The sequence below is a fragment of the Microcebus murinus genome, chromosome 17 (genome assembly GCF_040939455.1).
Source record: "Microcebus murinus isolate Inina chromosome 17, M.murinus_Inina_mat1.0, whole genome shotgun sequence".
Taxonomy (NCBI): Eukaryota; Metazoa; Chordata; class Mammalia; order Primates; family Cheirogaleidae; genus Microcebus; species Microcebus murinus.
In genome coordinates this window covers 9,614,971-9,637,484 of record NC_134120.1, presented here as the reverse complement: position 1 = coordinate 9,637,484, position 22,514 = coordinate 9,614,971, and the positions used below count along the sequence as shown (strand labels likewise).

General features: G+C 31.6%; 1 protein-coding gene and 1 non-coding gene across 2 annotated transcripts in view; both read right to left on the bottom strand.

Annotated features, from left to right (window-relative positions):
• CDH19 (cadherin 19) overlaps positions 1-22,514 on the bottom strand; it is a 73,218-nt gene that overhangs the window by 26,172 nt on the left and 24,532 nt on the right. Inside the window, exons 4-8 of the mRNA XM_012748393.3 lie at positions 20,545-20,664; positions 15,922-16,086; positions 14,652-14,836; positions 13,854-14,107; positions 4,925-5,046 (exon numbers count right to left, since the gene is read on the bottom strand). Coding sequence (XP_012603847.3) covers positions 4,925-5,046; positions 13,854-14,107; positions 14,652-14,836; positions 15,922-16,086; positions 20,545-20,664 — 846 coding nt within the window. The remainder of the gene's footprint in view (positions 1-4,924; positions 5,047-13,853; positions 14,108-14,651; positions 14,837-15,921; positions 16,087-20,544; positions 20,665-22,514) is intronic.
• On the bottom strand, positions 2,849-2,975 carry LOC142861795 (U6atac minor spliceosomal RNA). The gene has a single exon (XR_012912943.1). It is a non-coding gene; the product is annotated as a U6atac minor spliceosomal RNA (small nuclear RNA).

The following is a 22,514-nucleotide window of genomic DNA, read 5'->3' as shown; positions in this document are numbered from 1 at the left end:
CTAAATGGAACAAATTTAGCATTATTGTGCACTCTAAAACTGGACTACTTGGGTTTGAATCTTGTTTCTCAAGAAGTAATTTCTGTGTCTCTTTGAATTTTTGGTAAATCTTTTCAAATCTAAATAAGTTCCAGTAAACTTTACGACACCCAGGATTATTTTTCTCAAGTACTGGGGACCATCTCTTAAAACTTAATCAAGGAATATAGCATCTCTATAACCTAGTTTCTGTGGAAGGATAAGGGACTCATTTCTGCAAAGGTCTTGTTCCAAGTTGTGAAACTACCTCTTTTCATAAAGATATGAAAAGTTTAGGTTTTAATTTGATTAATTCAATTAGCAAACAAAAGTAGTCACTCCAACTAGACAGTGAATTTAAGATGAACTCTATGTAAAAAATGGTGCTGTTAAGTACTTTAACTTGATATTTACTTATCTTGAGTACATGTATGTAATGCATTATATCTCCTTGACTATATAAAAAGCTGAGATTTCTATCTTGTCAATTTCTAAGCAGATTTCCCATGATACACCTGACATTCTAGTTTAATGTTTTCCAATAATAAAAGCTTTCTTTTGTTTGACCTCTATGGAGAGGTTTTCTGGGTTGAGAAGAGATTTGGTTTCTAATTATATTTCCCTAACAAATATCAGTGACATCTATGAGAGAAATTGAAATTTTCAGTTAACTAAAAATTAAAATTTTTAAAATTTGTTACACATGCACAGTCCATGACCTTTAAGAAATGTATAAATGATAGGAATTATCATTTTAAGACTCCACTGTTTTGTGTCACATATGAATGAAAATAGATGAATAAAACATTTTAAAATGAAAAAAGATATTTCTAAAAATTTCAAGATGAAATTATTCAAAAAATTATTTCACACATATATTACCACAAAATATATTTTTGCATAAATAAGGAAATTGTAAAAAAAGAATTGCATATATGAATAAACTGAAGAAAAATTAAGAAATTCATTTACAGTTTTTATCTTTCCATGTGAAAATTTTGCTTCAAATTAAGTTCAAATTAAACTTTCGGCATGATTGCACATAACATGCGTATATCTTCACAGCTTCACTTTAAAGGAGTTAGTAGTTTTATTCACTTTGCTGGCATACCGATAGATAGTGTTGTGTTTAAATTGGGAAGCTTTCCAGGAAAGAGACTAAGCACAGTGAACTTCATTTGCTGGGTAAAAAACCCCCAAAAACCAAATGTTAAAATAAAACATCTCTTTCCTATAATCAGTATAATGCTATGGTGCAAGCTTTACAAGGTAGTTAACGTATGCAGTTAATACTCTTTTTATTATTATTTCAGGAAAGTATGGGGTACAAACATTTTGGTTACATGTTATGATTTTGCCACATCCCAACCTTGATTTGAGACATGTCCTTTCTCCCTCTACAATGCTCACCATGTCCATTAGTTGTGAGTTTACCCACCCTCAACCCCCCTACCTCCAAAGAATATTACTACTGTGTGAGCACCTTAGTGTTGATCAGTCAGTGCCAGTTTGATGGTGAGTACATGCTCAAGCTCTATCCAGGAGAATATAAGAGGTGCTAGATCACAGTCGTTTCTTATAATTGAGTAGTATCCCATTGTATGCATGTACCATATTTTAATCCACTCATGGATTGACTGGCCCTTGGGTTGTTTCCACATCTTTGCAATTGTGAATTGTGCTGCCATAAACATTTGAATCCAGATGTTTTTATAATAGAATGACTTTTGTTCCTTTGGGTAGATACCTAATAGTGCTATTGCTGGATCAACTGTTAGTTCTACATGTAGGTCTTTGAGGTATCTCCAAATTATTTTCCACAGAGGTTGTGCTGATTTGCAGTCCCACCAGCAGTGTAAGAGTGTTTCTCTCTCTCCACATCCTCGCCAGCATTTATTGCTTTGGGAGTTTTTGATACAGGCCAATTTTACTGGAGTTAGGTGATATCTCATTGTGGTTTTGATTTGCATTTACCTAATGATTAGAGATGTTGAGCATTTTTTTATATGTTTGCTGGCCATTATTCTGTCTTCTTTTGAAAAGTTTCCATTTATATCCTTCTCCCATTTATTGATGGTATTGTTTGATTTTATTCTTGTTAATTTTTTTGAGTTCTAGATAGATTCTTGTTATCAGCCCTTTATCAGATGTGGAGAGAGCAAATATTTTCTCCCATTCTGTAGGTTGTCTATTCACTCTAATGATAGTTTCCTTGGCTATATAAAAGCTTTTTAATTTTCCGAGGCCCCATTTATTTATTTTTGTAGCTGCTGTGATACCTCTTGGGGTCTTCTTCATAAATTCTTTGCCTAGGCCAATGTCTGAAAGAGTCTTCCCTACATTTTCTTCTAGGATTCTTAAGGTTTCATGCTTTAGGTTTAAGTCTGTTATCCATCTTGAATTGATATTTGTGAGAGGTGAGAGGTGGGAATCCAGTTTCAATCTTCTGCCTGTAGCTATCCAGTTTTCCCAGCACCATTAATTGAAAAGGGATTCTTTCCCCGAGTGTATATTTTCGTCTGCTTTGTCAAATGTTAGATGACGATATGCAAATAGTTTCACCTCTGGATTCTCTGTTCTGTTCCAAAGGTCTATGTCTCTATTCTTGTGCCAATTCCATACTGTTTTAGTTAATATAGCCTTCAGGTTCAGCTTGAAGTGTGGTAGACTGATACCTTCCAGTTTGTTCTTTCTGCTTAAGATTGCTTTGGCTATACGAGCTCTTCTCTGGTTCCATACAAAGCATACAGTTACGTTTTCTAAATCTATAAAAATGATGCTGGTACTTTGATGGGTATTGAATTAATTCTGTAAATCACTTTAGGTAGCATAAAAACGATGGTTAGATGCCACGAAGTAGATGGCAATGCCTTAACCATATGCGTGTTGTGCAGGCTGGAGAGCCTCTTCCATCCTTGTCAAGGGGAGTGCAAACTTTATCTCCTTTCATACAACACTGCAATTAATGCTTTTTAAAACAATTTTATGTGATGCCCTGTTTTCCACTGGCCAGGTGGTTTGTTTATGTTACTATTGAACTTTAAATGGCCAAACAATTATTTTTGGTACAGTGTTGATATCATGGTAGGAAGAAATTGACACTTATACTTACTTTTTACAAATAGTTCTAAAATGGGTTTAATGCTATAGGTATTTAAGAAATGCAAAAACCAGAAAAATACATAAAAATATGTTATCCAGTATTACAAAAGCTTTGAATAGCCTATTTTCCCTTTAAAAAGTTCTCAGAAATACACAGTGAATAAAAGTTTGCTTTTATAATAAATCTTTGTGTTTTCTGACATGAAAAGCCTTGACATTTCCTCTCTTGCAGCAGACATTTATTCCATTGTCATATTTGCTTCCGTCTTTTATTTATTGTTTAGTTAAACAGAAAATTCAAAATCCAGACCCAAGTTCTCCTGCAATGTTTCTATAGAGCTATTCAATGTTTCACAAAATGAAAATAAGAAAAGTGTGAGAGATGCTTTCCACTTCATCATATCACCTGCCAACTGTTCAATGAAGAGAGGAATAAGATATATATATCTTATTTTATATACAATATATATTATATATATATTTAATGCCTTTAAAAAGGCAAGAAAGCAAACAAGATTATTAAAATTCTGTGTAAAATTAGTTATAAGAAAGGATGCATCCTAGGAATATTTTATATTCACAATTTTAATTTTTTATGGTACTAAATCCATTTACTAAATAATGAGAATTATTGTGACAATCTTTTATATTGTGTTATATCTATTCCTTTTAGCTTTAATTAATATGATTGATTACATAAGGGACTGATTCATAATTTTAAGCACAATATCCATGTGGTAAATCAGAATAATTTTATCTATTTTATAACCTGAAAATGGAATCATCTGCCTATCTGAAAACAACACAAAACAAAACAAAAAATCGGATCACTACTGACTATTGAAGAAGATTTGGCTATCAGCACAGTTGAAACTATGAGTGTAATTAGAAAATGTATTATGGTTTTTGTAATGTACAATCAATTAATATTATTTGAATCCTTCATAATTCTTTACTATAATTTCATTTATACAATTGATTTTAAACATCTAAGTTTTTAACTTGAGGTATCACCTTTTCCTAGTGTGCTAGATTATCTCTAACATTTTATCCCAGAAATAGTGTAAGGCACAGTGTGTTTGACTTTTAGAATAGTCAGCAAGAACTTATAAGAATCAGTCTAACCTGATTATGGTTAAATGGGACAACATTCTTAGTCGATTTTAGATTCTTTTGAATTTAAAATTTAAATTCCCACCCAATTGTTTTACTACTATGTAAATGATAATACATTAACATTAATTAAGCCCTTCTCTAAATTGAAAATTTGCTCTAAAGGAACAATTCAGGATTAATGTATTTTTTGGAAAGCATATAAAGACTCTTTTTTTCATTAAACTCATCAATTAAAAAGGAACCCATAGAAAATATGTGTTTAAAAAAACACAAAAATGTCTATTTAGTTTAAAAAATTATATGAAAATATATATATGAAAAAGATTTTTAGGACATATAACTATATAATAAATAGGCTGTAGAATTTGAGGTGATTTTTATGTATACCTTGTATACCATGTATACCTCAAGTATAGTTTTTCTCAATTTATTTTTGTCTTAAACATTATTTATTGTCATAATAAGAAAAACAGTTTAGAAGGTATTTAGTGGTAAGCATATAAATAAGCTGTAATAGGAATAAGCAGATATTAATCTAAAATAAAATATGTGTACACAAATTTATATATAAAATATCATTTAATTCTAATTCCAACATTTTGTAGTAGCTTTGTCCCAGTGTTTAGAAATTATATAATGGTTTACATAATGTGGTGACCAACTGTATGGTTCCCCAATGAGTACTTACATCTTTCTGTGGCTGTAACACTTAGATTGTACCAAGCATTGATCTCCCTGTCAAGTGGGTTAGTTGTAATGATCGTGCCATTGTCATCAATGTTGAACATTTTGCTTCTGGTGATAGAATACCTGAACCAAAAGGAAAGTATTCCTAAATGTTATTATCTTCTCTATATAATGATGTTACATAACACTCTTTTTAAGCAATAAGACACATTATCAAGTGCATGCTGTACATACCTAATGTAATGCTGAACAATTTTTAAAATGGTGCTGCATTCATGTATTTAAGAGTCAACTCCATGGAGATAGGAAAAAAAAAAGAAAAACAAAACTAAGATGACTTCAGATTTAAATTGATGGATGTAAAATCTAAATGTATGTCACTCATCCTCATGTCCAAAAAAGAATTTCAATAAGTGAATGAGTTGCTTAAAAACGTGGCAAAATCCATTTGTGAAATGAAGAGAACTATTTACAAATAAGTAGGGGTAAAAATTAATGATTGTGAAGCTTTATTTTTTTTCCTTTGAAGTAAAAAGTAAAACATACCTTCAGCCTAGAGTAGTACTGGTCTCCTTCTTACACTACATGTGTTGCTTGCTACTCTGTGCATTATATTATAATTACTTTACCACTGATATATAAAAAACGTTTGTTTTTATTTGTTTAAAGGACACAATTTGACAAAAAATAAGTTCTCTTTATATAGAAGATAGATCTTTAATTTTTTCAGGAAATCTGAAAGATTTCTGGAATCTGAAAAATTTCTACAATCAGTAATCTGAAAGACTGCCTGTGTGTGTATATATACTATATATATATATATATATATATTATATATATACACATATAAATTTGTTAGGTAGATAGTGATGGATTATGGGTCTCCTAAAGAAGAAAGCAAGTGCTATTTTAGTTCACCCTGCAAAATTGGCTCTCAGAGAGGCTCATGGGAGATCCACCTGTGCAGTAAGACTCAGGTCATATAACTCCCAACTGTCCAATCAAAGTGGTTCCATAGTGACATCTTAGCCATGAGGCAGGTCCCAATTTGGACATTATAAAACAAGACTGATACCATAACCAAGCCCCTTTTTGCCCTCTTTTGCTACTACAGTAGCTTCTGTCATCATCTGTGGCATATGTATCTTGCTCTGTAAACTGATATCTTGCTCTTGCTCCATAATCCTTTCTCTCCTCAATAAACCTCATTTTGTGCTTGCCTTACTTTTGTGTGTCTGGTCATTCTTTGGTGATGAGCGTACCCAAAACTGACAGACTGTGACCCAACAAATTTATGTATATAAATATATATATATAAAATATAAATATATTTTTAAAAAATAAAGTATAGTAGATGCAATGTGCTGTTAGATGTTAGAGCATGCATGAAAAGAAGCCAAGTTACAAAATTCTCTCATGCAAAAGTCTGAAAAATGATCTCAAACTCCATAATGAAAGAAGCCTTTGAAGTATTCAGCATGTCTTATCTGTTTCCAAATGATTAATAATAAAAATTAAAGAATAGTAATAACTGGGGTTCAGTGATGGCTTCTCATTGCATGTATATTCCAGAAGACTTTGATGAGACATGAATGAGATTTGCCATAATTATGTGGCAAAAGATGAGACTATTTTAATCTTGAATTGAAAGGTTTCTAAAAATATTGTACTAATTTGTAGTTTGGTGTTCAGAGGAGAAGTAAAGAGGGATTACAAAGAATTAAGCTTTAGAGGAGTTCAGTTATAACTATAGTCAATTTAAAACATTTATAAGCATTTTCCTTAAATATCCTCAAGGGGTTGCATTTCCTACTTAATAGATTTGTTGGCAAAATTAAACAGTATTTTAACAGTTGCTATTTTGTATTAAACATCTAATCTTATTTCTATAAAACATCATTCCAAATAAAACCCATTAAAAGTTTGATAGGAAACTATAGTTTATTATAATTAATAGGATCTGTTAGAAATTAGGAAGAAGAGCCACAGTCATAAGAAATAAGTTCAGGTCTCATTAAAAAACTAAAACAAATAAAAACAGATGCAGCCCCTGAGGAAGAAGGGATAAGCTGGAAAACTTACTGGGATGTTAGCAGTGATGTGTAGTATATATTATTTTCCTTAACCCCATTTAGAACCATCAATTCTGGTCATATCAGTATTTTCTCCCCAACTTCAATTTCACCAGACTAAATCTCCTTGGCCTTGACATAAGTTTGAGTTAATTAAATTTTACATATATGCATATATTTATAATATATATTTATGTATTAATATATGTATATTTTTAAGATATTTATGACTATATACATATATGTGTATTTATAATATAAATGAATATATACTAGGGCTGTCCAGAAAGTATCCTACAATTGTTAATATAATGAGAATGGTTACATGGCTGAATATTTTTTGGATAGCCCTCGTATTTCCCTTCACTTTATTTTTAAAAATTAGGAGACAACAATCAGAAAATTCATAAATAGTAAGCAGCTATGATCTATTGATCTGTACCATCATCACTTTGGCAAAATTTAACACTGGTAATTTCCCCACCACAATTCAATTAAAGACATATTTTAAAATAATTTCAGACTAACAAAGATGTTGCAAGAACAGCATAGCATATTTTGAAGCCCTTCACCCAGCTTTTCCTAATGCAAAATCTTATATAAAACCTTTGTATTATTATTGTTTCAAAACTAAGAAATTAATTGCTATAATAATTAAGCAAACTATAAACTAGAGCTGGATTTCAGCAGTTTTCCCAACCATGTTGTTTTCCTTTCAAAATCTAATTTAGGATTCCATACTGTAGTTCATTTTCATGTGTCCTTAGGCTTTTCCACCGTTAATCAATGTCCTTGCTTTTCATGATCTTGATGCTACTGAAGAGTACTGGTCACTTATTTTATAGAACGTCTCTCAATTTGGGTTTGCCTTGTCTTTTTTCACAATTAGATGAAGGTTATACATTTTTGGCAGGAATAACAAAGACGTGATATACCCTTCCTAGGCTAACCTCTCAGGAGTATGTGATATTGACCCTATCTTATTCATGGTGATAGTAACCTTGATCATGTGAGTAGGTGATGTCAGCCAGGTTTCTTTACTATAAAGTTACTATTTTTTCTTTTGTACTTAATAAAGATCTCAGGAAGATATTTGAAATCATCTGATTTCTTCTCATTTACTCACTAATCTTAGTGTCCATAGATGAATAATGCCCACAATAATTATGACTTTGGTGTACTAATGATGATTTCCTATTCCTGACATCCTCTTACATTTATTAGTAACAATAATTCTATGAGAAAAATGTGTCCTTTCACTTATCTATATCAGTACTGATATAGATATAATCATAATTATATCTTATAATTTTATCTTATAATTTTTTCCAATGTTCAATAAGCCAAAAATCATCATCTTAACCAAATACTGTTATATATCTGTTGCTTAACTATTTATAGCTTTGGACATTTGGAGTAATTCCAGTACAATTTTTAGGCCCTTATGACACTCTCCTATTCCTTCATTTTTTTTTTTTTTTTGTTTAATAGTTTCTTCCTGGAACAAGATGCATCAGGACCACCTTGCATTTTCCTTGCAGCAGTTCTGGTTTCCAGTTCTCTGATGAGTCCTTGTTATCTTTAATTGGAGAATTATATTAGAAAGCAAGATCTATGTGCGAAGAGTTTTCACTGCTGCTGCTTCTGTTTCATTGCCTTTAGGCACATTCAGCAGACATCAAGAGGAAATATATGTATCTATACCCATTCATACAAACACATCTACATTTATTTCCATATCAATCTGCCTATAATATATATTAAGAAGGCATTAGTGCATAATGGTACTTCAGATACCAGTCCAACACCATAGCCTTCATGTAAGACTTATCCAGTTTCTTATTTGAGCCCTCTTCTTTGGATAATAGCAAACCCTACTCTTGTTTTCAGTATATTTACTTATGTGTTCAATTCTAGCATACATGTAGAGTAGTATTGCAATTGCTAAACAATAGCCCAGTAAAAAACGAATTCAGCATGTAGAACATATTTCTTATGTACAGCCATTTTTTCCACCAGATTTAGAATTGAAATACTATTTTCCCAAATTACTTAGGTTATATTTTTAGTCTTCCATCACTGTCATTTTGGTTACGTTGTTTATTTTAAATACAGTAAAGTACATTTGCAATAATGTACATTCCAATTTAGGAATATCGCCAACGTTCTGTTTGAATTGTTTTCAAAATTTACATTAAATAATATTTACTCTATGTAATGAAGAGTTATGTGCATTTGGAAAAATGAATAGTCTCATGTGTCCACCACCACAGTAATGATATAAAACAATTTTATCATCCTCCCCTTGCCTTTGTAATTCCTTTGTACTCAAGAGACCACAGGTTTTGTTTGTTTTTGTTTTGCTTTTTAATCCATTCATTCACTGAAGGTTATATGAGTTAATCTCAGCTTTGAGAGATCATGATAAAAGTTGCCATAAATGTCTGCATATGGGTTTTCATGTCAATATAAATGAATGAGTTTTTTAGGCCTGCTGCAACAAAATACCACAAACCAAGTGGCTGAAAACAGAAACATATCCTCTCAGAGTTCTGGAGGCTAAATCAAAGTGTCAACATGCCATGCTCCCAGTGAAACCTGTAAGGGGTATCCTTCTTTGCCTTTTCTAGGTTCTAGTGTCTTCTGGCCATCACTGCTGTTCCTTGTCTCAGAGATGCATTGCTCCAATCTCTGCTTCCCTTGTTGCATGGCTGTCTTCGCCCTGCATGTCTCTGTCTTATTATAAAAATATCAGTCATATGGTATTAAAGGCCCATACTGGAGTATGACTTTACTTTAGCTGTTTAGCTCTACAACAACTCTATGCCCAATAAGGTCACATTCAGAGGTAGTGGATGTCAGGACATGACATATCTTTTGAGGGACACACTTCAACCCATAACATAAAGTTTTTGTTTTTTTCTTTTTGCTTCTTCTCTTGAATAAATACTTTCAAGTAGGATTGATGGGTCTTATGGACAGTGTATGTTTAATTAATAATAATCTTACATATTTCTACCTTGGTAAACTCACTTTTGACTAGGCATTTTTGTAAATTTTTTGGTATTGTCAATGTAGATAATTAAGTCATCTGGAAATAAAGAAAACCATGTCCTTTCTCTCCAATTTGTATTTTTTAATTTATTTACTTTACTTATTTCATGGCTCTGACTTCCAGTATTATGGGGTATTAAACTGGTAAATGAATGTATGCCCACCTTTTTCCCCATCTTAGGGGAAAAGTACTTAATCTTTCAGTATTAAGTATAATATTAGCTTATGTGTTTTATAGCTACCCTTTATCTCATTAAGAATCTCCTATTCATAGCGTACTGATAATTTTTATCAGGAATTGATATTTTGAATATTGTCAAATTCTTTTTATTCACCTATTGACATGATCATACGACTTTTTAAATCTGTTAAAATGCAGTTAATACTGAAATGTTTTTATATATAGAAACATCTTTGCATTCCTGAGTGCACCCCAATTGGTAGTGATATACCCCTATCCTTTCCACAAATAGCTGGAGTTGCTATTGTTTTGTCAATAATTTTTGTATTTTTGGTTTATGAGGGATATTGGTCTGCAGTTTTCCTTGCTTGTAGTGTTTGGTAGAATTCATTAATGACATCTTTTCATCCTGGAAATGACCTCTTCGTTTTTAAAGATTTTTAACTGAATTTTTTATTACATATTTTTTATGCATACATATGTGTGGCTGTATATGTATATATGATTAATGAGGTTATTTATCTTTTTTATTATAAATGTTGGTGATTTATCTTAAGAAATTGGTCTGAATGTATGGGCATAGAGTTGCCAAAAGTAGTCCTAATAATCAATTTTTTTAATGTCTGTGGGATCAATATTTACACCCTTTCATTTATGGCATTTATGATAATAGTAATTTTTATCCTCTCTCCCCCCCTATCTGTGTGGTTAGAGATTGATAAATTATATCGTTGTTTTGAAGAAACAGCTTCTGGTTTTTGTTTCATTGTATTTTTATACAGCTTTTAATCCCATTGTTTATGATCTAATATTCTTATTTCATTCTTTTTTGCTTGCTTTGTTTTCACTTGTTTTTTTGTTTGTTTGTTTTTCTTAAAGAAAAGGATACACAATTTTTCTTATACTTACAAAATATTTCAAAATTTAACTTTAGGCTTAGTTAAGAAGGACTCTTCAATAATATACAAAGAATAAATTATACCCAGTGATGACAAAAAAAAGTATAACTCTCGCATCTGGAGTTTAAATAATATGGTAATTATCTTAGTCAACTTGGGCTACTATAACGAATTATCATAGACTGGGTAGCTTATAGACAACTGAAACTTATTTCTCAGAGTTTTAGAGGCAAGAAGTCCAAGATCATGAAGCCAGCGTGGTTGGTTTCTGACGAAGACCCACTTAAGGTTGTGCACTGATGACTTCTTGTTTTCTCCCGAGAAAGAGAATTGAGAGAACTCTCTGGGGTCCCTTTCATAAGAGCACTAATCCCATTCACTGGGGCTTTGCCCTTATGAGTGATTCCCCCCCCATAGTAACCACCTGCTAAAACCATTAACTTGGGGTTTAGCGTTTCAATATATGAATTTTGAGGGAAGCAAACATTGAGTCCTTTGCAGTAATACATAGTCTTAGGGATAAAAGGAAAATCTTAAGGAAAATTTGTTATGAAGTTCCTCATAATTTTATGATGGTAATTGTATTGCAGATGGTCTCTGGGCTCCTCTAATTTCTACTGTACTAGGCTCCTTAAAGCAATTCTGTCATCTCACTTTCAGGCCTAATATTGCATCCTTCCTTCATTTTTACACCCTTTTAAAAACATTTGACATATGGATTATGATTATAATTCCTATCAATGCAGATCTTACTTTACAAACTTTTCTGACCTTAACAATAATAATAATATTTTGTTAAACCAGTGTATTTATCCCACCCAAGACTAACGGACACAAGGCCAAGGAATCTCCATGCTTCACAGAAATAGCAGGTGACACTTTGTCAGTAGGAAAAACTAATGAGTTAAATGAATTGGATATAATTTACTTTGTTTACTATATGTGATTTTGTGTCTTTCCAAACAATGGAACATCCATCCCTAAGGCTAAAATCCAATATACTAATGTTTCCTTTGGTTTTCATAGCTCTTACCATGAAGTGAGTATTAAGAAAGAGATATTATCAAATTAAAATTAAAATTGAAATCATTTTGCATTTTGTATTCAAACATCTGGATCTTTTGTTTCCCCAAAAAAAGAAAAAGAGAAAAAGACAACTAAAAAGAATAAACCCCCTGAAATGTGCTCAAGTGGCTATTTTCATTCAAATCCCATTCTGTTTTCATAATATATATTGAATGTTTGCTAAATCAAGTTATACCATATGGAAAAACAGCAACCACCACAACAAAATACTTCTGTATTCTCAATGATTCTAACACATATATGAAAAGCAATCTTTTTGAAAAGACACTTCAAAATGAAAGTGTATCAAATTATTGAAATTCATTCTTTTGGATAGGCACTCACAAGTTATTTCTAAAAGCAATTATTTAAATATAAAAATGAAAATTGTTAGCTAAACTATTTTTAGGTTGAAAATTTAAGTAGCCACTAGTAGTGACACTATAGAACACATAACTTCTTAATATTTGGCTGCAGCCTACTTTTTCTAATATATAATATATGTAGTATTTTTATATGTAGTGGGCATACAATTTTTAATTTTGTATTATGCTTTGAAGATATGCCATGTTTTTATCTATGCTTCATAAGAATTATTATTAATCAAATTTATTCCCTTAATCACATTCCTGAGGTTAGTGTCCAACACTTTATTTTAAATGATAACATTGAACACCTTAAAATCAAAATAGTTTCTAAAAATTCTGCATTATTCGGTGTTCTCTGAAAAACAATTAATAGTTTAATAGATATATATTTTCAAAAATGAAATAATTGATTTACTGGGTCACATACATATATATGTGCATATACACTTATATAATTATTAAAATCACTACTAGTAAGAACTATACCTACACATTAGAAGGCAGCATTTTATGAATAGGAAGTAAAATGGAAAAGCGGAACATCCCCTAGTACCAAAAATTTAATGGAGCTTCTTCACTGTACCAGCAATGCCTCCAAAGAGCAAAGCAATAGCTAGCATGTTAATGAAAACATGGAAATTTATGTGATTCTGTAGACTGTGAATTGTGAAAAATACATGTGCAAGGAAAGACAGTGGAAATACATTTTTGTTGTTGTTGTTTTGTTTTATATCCAAACAGACAACACCTCAAATATTGAAAGAAAAAGAGAGAGAGATATCACAACACAGTAACTAAAAACAAGATTATTTTAACACACGGGAAATATTTAATTGTAACAGACATTTATTTCTAACCCGTTGGACTTATATATCATTTTACTCCTTTAAATGGTAACCTATAAAAGTGTTCTCAATTTTTCAATATCATTTCAATTAAAAAGTATTTAAATGAGCCACATTGTGATCAACTTTGCTTCAACTCTGACTTGGAATAAAAAAAGGTTTCTTTTCTCTTACCTCCTTACTTCAATGAAAAGGGAATCAATTATACTGATTTTAGTTGATGATTGCCTATTTCTTCCACATGTTTGCAATCATCTATTTCATTGCATATTAACCAACAATGAAGCTCCAGATTTTAATTTGTTTGTTTAAAGTGTTACAAATCCATTTAGTGCCATATAGAGAAATATAGACACAGATGTATCTTTGAATTTACATTCAATTTTATTTTTAGTCTAACCTGTGTTTACTTATTTATTAATGTGAAACTGACCTTACAGACATACCTGATAGGAGATTTTCTATGATCTGGGTCTGTGGCAGACACTGTGCCTACAAATGATCCATGTGGATTTTCTTCAAAAATTCCAAACACATAATATGGAAGAAGGAATATAGGAGGTTCATCCTCATCTTCTACCTGAACCTTAATGAAAGTGCTGGAAGCTTCAGCATGGTATTTCATAAGCTTCTCATCAACATGACGGTTTTTAACTTTGGCTCTAATACCATACTGGTTCTGGTGTTCAAAATCCACTTTCTACAAAGAAAGAAAGAGTACATATATGAAATGGTTTTAGTAACCGAAGATATTCCTTAGGGGGGGAAATGTTTTACTTGTTAAATTAAGCTTCAGTTGCCTTTCAGTTACACTTTCCTTTTTATGTACATGAATCCCTCTTGTATAATCATTAATCAGGCATAAAAATCTGTTTGTATTTTGTTACTTGCATCTATTATAAAATGTTTTGTAGTAGCAAATATATTTTAATTTGGGATTAAAATTGTATTTTTCTAGGCATAAATATCTTATGGAATTGAGAATTAATTTCCTCATATTTAAGAACTTTAAAAAAATTTGTCCTTTATTTGATTTTTTTAAAAACTGTTCTACATATAATTCAAGAAGCTGGATAACTCATCTCTAAACTCCATTTCTCCCTAAATCATAAATCACAGGATCTTGTTTCAATTATTTAATGAAGAAAAACAAAAAAAAAACTAACCAGATACACAAAATTATTAATGTATTTCTGATTTGATTTTGCACTATTCCACAAAGCAAATAATTTTAATATGTCTACCTTTTTTAATATAACTATTCCTTCTTGGGTCTCATTATTAGTAATGATGTCAAATGTTTGTGAATCATCCTCTTCAATGCTATAATCCATTTCTGCATTCTCTCCTAGGTCACTATCATATGCCATGATTGTGCCTATAGAAGTGCCAGTGGGTGCAGATTCAGAGACAATCAGGCGGTATAAACCTTTAAAAACAAAATTCAAGATATTTCAGACAAATACTTAACATAAGAAACTCCCAATTATAGCATCCTTTATATCCATACTTACCCTTTCCATTTACTTATTCTAAGTGTTAGTCTCAAACTCTCTCTCTCTGTCTCTCTCTCTCTCTCTCTCTCTCTCTATATATATATATATATATAAGGAGGCAAGCGTAATGTTCTCCCAAACTCAAATGTGACTGAAGGCAGTAATACAATCATCTTACCAGCGACCTCTCAGTAACTAAGAGAATTTTTTAAAAAATATTTAAAATGTTCTAATTTATTCAAAAATTTAAAAAAAATGTTAATGTTGGGAAAAAACAGAAGAAGCTAAGAAAGGTAGTAGAAACTTAAAGACATTTGTCTCAAGAAGTTTCCTTGAGAATTCTCCTGTCTTCCAGAATTTTCTACTTTCTACTTCACCATCACCTGCATAAAACTTGGAGATTATCCTGCTTTATCAAAGTGGGCTAAATCTAATTATATGAGTACTTAAAAGTGGAAGAATTGCCAAAGTTGTTGGTTAGAGAGATATCATTGTGAGAAGTATCTGACACTCTTTGCTGTTTCTGAGACAGGTTAGCTAAGTCAAGAACCATAAAAGGTCTCTAAGATTTAAGGATGTCTTCCAGGTAACAGCCATCAGGAAAAAAAGAGAACTCAATTCTACAGACACAAACAACCAAATTCCTTTAATCCTTAAATGAGCAAGGAAATGGTTTCTCCCCTAGATCCTACAGCAAGAAACACAACCCTGTAGATATCTTGAACATAGCCTGATGTTGATGATGATGATGCCAGGCTTTAACATAATAAATTTGTATTAAGCCATAAAGTTTATGACAATTTGTTATAGCAGCAATAGAAAACTAACACATTAATTACTCTTTCATTTATATTTGAATGTTTATGCTAATGAAAATATTCACAATTTAGAATAATTAACAAATTTATTTAATTCTAAGGCCAGTGCAGCACTTTCAGAATGCAAACTCTGACATCTGTGTATATTCAACACAGTTACATTTACCTTAGAATGAAGATTCAGGATGTTTTTTACTTACTTTCTTTAAATATAGGCTTATTGTCATTAACATCTGAAAGTTTAATTAATACACTTGTTGTTCCAGACAGTGCTCCAGGCTGACCAATCATGTCTTTGGCTTGAATAATTACCCAATACTCATCTTGCAGTTCTCTATCCATTTTAGAAGATATTCTTATAACTCCTTTAAAAACGTAGCAAAATTCCAATTATTATCTCATTATTAACCATTTCATAATACAGTTAACCATTTCATCATACAATCCTTCTTTTGATGTATGTTGAACTACTACAATGTGTCAGACCCTGCTCTGGTGAAAAACAATAATAATAATAAGTTAAATAGCAACTCTACCTAGAGTCTAGAGTGGTCATCACAATAATGACGACAAGGGTAGGTACTAAATAAAATACTATGTTAAGAGTAATCCACAGGTAGGAAAGAAAAATTCTTATTTTTGCCTCAACCTATTTTCTCCTATCTTCTCTAACATCATACTGGTATGCTACAATTAACTTTGACCACAAACTCTGAAATCAGCTCATTCATTATGGATAACTGTGTAAATTATAATACCAAATTTATGTAAAAAAAATTTGGGCTCTTATGATGTTATAATTTACTTAAAGTCATGTCATAGGACCTGAAGAAGGCTTTGCCGTTGATCCACAATTATTCAAAATGTAATTATATACATAATATATTCATATATATTTAAAGAGAGAGAAATGCAAATCCAAACTCAATATAGTCCATGATAAATGTAATAAATGTTCACCTTCTATAAAATAATTTAGTAAAAATCAATTATTAATAATTGTCATTGAAAAAAACCTAGGGAAAACTCAAGACAGGAGTTTTGAGATAGGAGAGGGCCAAATAATTTTAAAGATTTTGGGAACACTTAAACACAAATATAAGGAAAAAAGACAAATGACCAAAAAATATATGAAAATATGATCAACATTAATAATCATCAGGGAAATGCAAATTAAAACCACAATGTGATAACGCCTTACCCCTATCATAATGGTCATTACTAAAAAATCCAAAAATAATAGATGTTGCCATTGGTGCATTGAGAAGAAAACACTCATACACTGTTGGTGGGAGTGTAAACTAGTAAAGCCACTATGAAAAACAGTATGCAGATTCTTCAAAGAACTAAAAGTGGGCCTACCATTCAATGCAACAATTCCCTTACAGTGTATCTAGGAAAGGAAAACAAGTCATTTTATAAAAAAATACACCTGCACCTAAATGTTTATTGCAGTACAATTCATAATTTCAAATATATGGAATAAATGTAAGTGCCCAGCAACTGATAAGTGGATAAAGAAAATTTGATATATATATTCCATGGAGTACTACTCAGACATAAAAATGAATAAAATAATATCTTTTACAGCTACTTGGATGGAGCTGTAGACCATTATTCTAAGTGAAGTATTTCAGGAATGGAAGCCAAACATCACATGTTCCCACTTAAAAGTGGGAGCTAAACTAGGGATACATACACTCATAAAGTGATGTAATTGACATCAAAAACTAAGAAGGGAGATGGGGAGGATGATAGGTTAAAAACTACCTATTGAGTACCATGTACACTATTCTGGTGACAGATACATTAAAAGTCCTGACTTCAGCATTATACAATTCATCCATGTAACAAAAACCATGTGTACTACCTCAATCTATTGAAATAAAAAAAAAAATAGTCAATTCCCAAATGTGTCCAAGAAAAAGCATTTATTTAAAAAGTTGTGTTACTTATTTTTTTAAAAGAGATAAATTGGAGCATAACCTGAAAGAATTTTAATTGTGGACTAAAGTGTTTCACTAATGTAATGAATTATATAAAGCAGAGTTGAAACCACTGAATATGTTGACTAGATACTGCCCATCTCTCCATGTGCAACTCAAGGGAGGATTGTGGGCTGGGCACAGTGGCTCATGCCTGTAATCCTAGCACTATGGGAGGCCAAGGTGGAAGGATTGCTTGAACTCAAAAGTTCAAGGCCAGACTGAGCAAACGTGAGACCCTATCTCTACTAAGATTAGTCACATGTTGTGGCACATGTTTGTAGCTCCAGGTACTCAGGAGGCTGAGGAAGGAGGATCGCTTAAGCACAGGAATATGAGATTGCAGTGAGCTATATATGATGAAACCACTGCACTCTACCCAGATCCACAGAGTGATACCCTATCTCAATAAAAAAGAAATTGAACCCTTCTTCTCACTTCTTCCCCACCCTGCTTCAAAAAAAAAAAAAAAAGGATATATATATATATTTTTTTTCAAAAGTTAAAGAAAAGAAGGATTGTCTTTCATATTAACAAAAGATAATAGTATTAGAGTTTTTGATAATCTACACCCAAATCCATACAGGTTAGTCAGTCAAGCAATGGGCAAGAGAGACAGAGGCCTTTGCTTCCCTTACCATGTCTTCAGTTACCTATGCTTATTTTATTTTCGAATTTTCTTCTCAGCCTTCAGACTAAACAAAGGATATGTATTCCTAGACCCTCTTATGTACCCCAAAACTTATGACTTCAGTGTTTTAACTCATGTTTGTTGTGTTGTTCTTCCTAACTCTCCTTCATTGATGCAACTGATAGTTTGAGCTAACTTGCGCAGTATACTTAAGAAGCCAGTGTGCAGGATGGGGGAATGAAGGGTGTTAAGACAGCAGTTAACATGGTCACAAAGGTCCAGTATGACCCAGCATGTATTTATTGCCTAGACACCTCTCTTTCTACATTCTTTTGTGCTTCTCCACACTGGGTTCCAGTAGGTCTAAGAGCTTCAACTGTTTGTCCTCTCCGGAATTTTCCCTGCATTCTTCCCATAACCTGGAACACCCTTCCACTCTCTCTTCCTTTTGGCCACAGGCTCATCTCCACATCTGGTTTCAGTGTATTCTGCCTTGACCACAGAATCTACGGTCATCCTCATTTTCTTTCTCCTATTGGAACTTCTTTGTTTCATTTCATTATTACTTACAAGTTGAATGTATGTATATTAATATTCACATGTTTAACATTTATGCTAAGTTCCAAGAGAGGAGTCTATGTTTATGTCTTGTTTTTGTTATTAGTATTATTTTTGATGTTGTAATGTCATGTATATTGTATTGTAATGCCAGATACATATTCGACCTTGTATATTGTATAATGTATATTATATAAACCTTGTATATTGTATAATGCCAGATACATATTCAGTCTTTCTCAGCTAGGATTCTGTGAGGGAATTAAAGCCTAATGTCTTAAGACATTCACTGCATGTAACAAAATAACTTCTCTTCTGTGCATCCATATTAATAAAAATTATATACCATCATTGGAAGACTTAAGAACATAGCCGCTCAAATCACATTTCTTATAATCTGACTCTTTCAAGAAAGCTTTATTGAGAAATGCTGATCCACTTAATATTTGATGAATGACTGATAAATAAATAAGAAATATTTAAAGGTCCAACAAAAAGCTTTGATTCTTTAAAATTTTTCATGTAACCAACCTGTAAAAAACATTTTCCTTTTATTAACAACCATAAAATTTTACTTCTTTGGCATTTGCCACATTCTGGGTAATTAGTTATGTACTTTTTCTTTTCTTTTTTAGAGACTATAAGGTCCTAAGAGAAATATTCATATGGGATTAGTCTTTGTTTTAAATATAACAATTAATATTTGCTAAATGAATTAGTGTCATATAATTATTGTGCATTCAATAGATATGTTTAAAAGAAAAGAGAAAAATCTGTGTTCTATTTATTTTATAAAGTTTTCAATTGATTAAAGGAAATTGGTAAAGCAATAATACAGTATTCATCTAAGTAAAAAATATATAATATATACCTATAATCCTAGCACTCTGGGTGGCTAAGGTGGGAGGATTGCTTGAGGAGTTTTCAGGAGTTTGAGACCAGCCTGAGCAAGAGTGAGACCCTGTCTCTACTAAAAATAGAAAAATTAGCTAGGCATCATGACGTGCACCTATAGTCTCAGCTACTCAGGAAGCTAAGCCCAGGAATTTGAGGTTGCAGTGAGCAATGATGATGCCACTGCACTCTACTAAGGCCAAAAGAGTGAGACTCTGTCCCCTTCCCCCCAAAAAATAAAATACAGAACTTATTTTAAGTGAATGCTTCATGCCAGTTTGTATACTCAGCCTTATACTCAGACTTAATCTCAGCCATTCTGTTTGGGTATGCACGTGTATTTGTGCTTTTTATTTGTATTCTTTGATGACTAAAGAGGCTGAGCATTTTTAATATGCTTACAGGCTTTTTGTGTATTTCATTTTGTCAATTGCTTTTAAATATCTTTTCCTCATATTTTTAAATTAGGCTATTTGTCTTTTTTTTCTGATTGGTTTATAAAATCTTTACATATGTTTTATACTCCACAAAAAAGTAATTTGTGATTTGAATAAGGAAAATCCAATCTCTTAACCTTAGAAAAAGCAACTAAAAGGCTACAAGACTAACACTAATTAAATGGTTAGGAATTACAACCCATGTATTTATTGAAACATCAGGCCTACTGTAAAACAAGTTTCTAAGCAGATATTTTTGCTGACATTTGCTTACTTCAGAATCATGGAAATAGAGCACTATGTTTCATTCACAAATACCTGTTGTTGGTTCAATAGAAAAATATGGTTGGCCTTGTAATAAGCTGTATAGGAGACGAGCATGATTACCACTTGAAGGATCATCAGCATCACTTGCTGTCACCTGTATGACTAGCGTTCCTGAAGACAAAATATATGGTAACATTAAATTAAGATTGTGGTCTTATTCAAGGATGGATTCAGTTCTGTAAAGTATTCTGTCTTTACCAAAGCAAAATGATGTTATAAAATGAAAACTCAGTTCTTAATTTTAAAAGTAATATCTTCTTGTGTAGACAAAAGAATATAACCTTTTATAAAATATCCCTAATTCTCATATTCAATGTTGAATTTTAAACATGTACATTTGTGACACAGGGTGTAACTTTTAAACAATTCATTATAATTCATAATTTATAAATTCATAATCTTTCCAAGATGTGCTCTTAGGGGAGGAATGAAAAGGAACTTGGAAATGATTTTCACCAAAAATCATAGTGTAGCCTGTACCTTAAAAATTGTGAAACGTTGATAAACATTTATAAAGATTATTGAAATGAACTTGAAAGAGTATCAGTTGAGAATAGGCATAATACTTAGCTTGTTCAATTCCTTTCTGTAATATACCTACTTGTCTTGAAGAATTAAAGAAAAAGCAAAGCAAAATCTTGCATATATTGATAAGGTAAACATTCTCATTAGAGATTGGTAATAAGCAATAAAATCATGTGAAATAATTATTCGTACTTGTGAAATTAATGCTACATTTTAAAAAGTATTTATTGAAAAATATTGTGTTTTTTAATTTGCTCTCTGTAAACATAGAATTGAGCATTATGGATCTTGCTAAAAATCCATATTTGTTGAAACACTATGCACTGTGTTGATAAGAAAGGCAACACAAATGAAACAAAAATCAAATAGCCTCTGTGGTTTTCTTGACAGCTAGCATCATGAATTTTCCCATCACAATCCAATGTTATAAACTGAAACAAACTGAAACACTATAATAGGCAACCCTTCTATCCTTCACTAATTGTTGAAACTTTAACTGCTGCTCTCAATAATGTGTTTTCTTGGCTATTCTGTCTTAGCATTTTTAGGATAGTTGTTTAACGTTTTTTTAATAGAATACAGCAAATTTTACTCAAGTAGAATTTCTTATTCATATAATGTTAATAGATAACACTTAGATTCAAAAATCAAGAGCAATATAATACATGAAAAGAAAACTCTTCACCTATCCCTTCCAATACTTACTCACTTCCCCAACTATTCTTTGTGTAAACATGTTACTTTTAAGTGTTTTAAAAATCATTCTGTAGTTATTGTGGAGAGTTATTCCAATAAAATGGTTCATAGGGACCACCAATTTAATCAATCTATATTGGACAAGACTTGTTCTTTTAACTATCCTTCCATGCGCATATCCATTTACTCCTCCCACTTTTCTTCATTGTCTGTATATTCTTTCTTTCTATAGCGGTTTCCCCACTCTGGTTTCCAGAACTATACTACCTGTCTTTAGCTTCAGAAGTCATCCTAACAGTCATAGTACTGTTAGTTTTTTACCAAAATACATTTTTAGTAATCTAAGTCTTTAGAGTTCCTAACCTGGAATTACACAAATAAGAACCTGTAAGACCCAGCAAATGCAACGACCCACAGAAGATAACTGCATTTTGATGATAGAAATATAAGTCATGTAGTTAGTTTCTCTCTCCCAAGCCAGGTTTTTTTTTTTTTTTTTAGAACATTTTATATTGATAGTTTCCTTTACTTCTAACAAAAACTTACCTCTTCAGTGTCCAAATATGTCATTCCTTTGCTCTCTACATTAGGTTTCTAAATAGAAAACCTTATGTACCCTATTCATGAGTTACACAAAATAATTTCTCTATATGGAAAATCAAAAAAATAAAAATCTTAGGAACCTTAGTGGATAAAAACAGTTTGATATTATAAATATCCAGAATATCTCTCATTTGAAT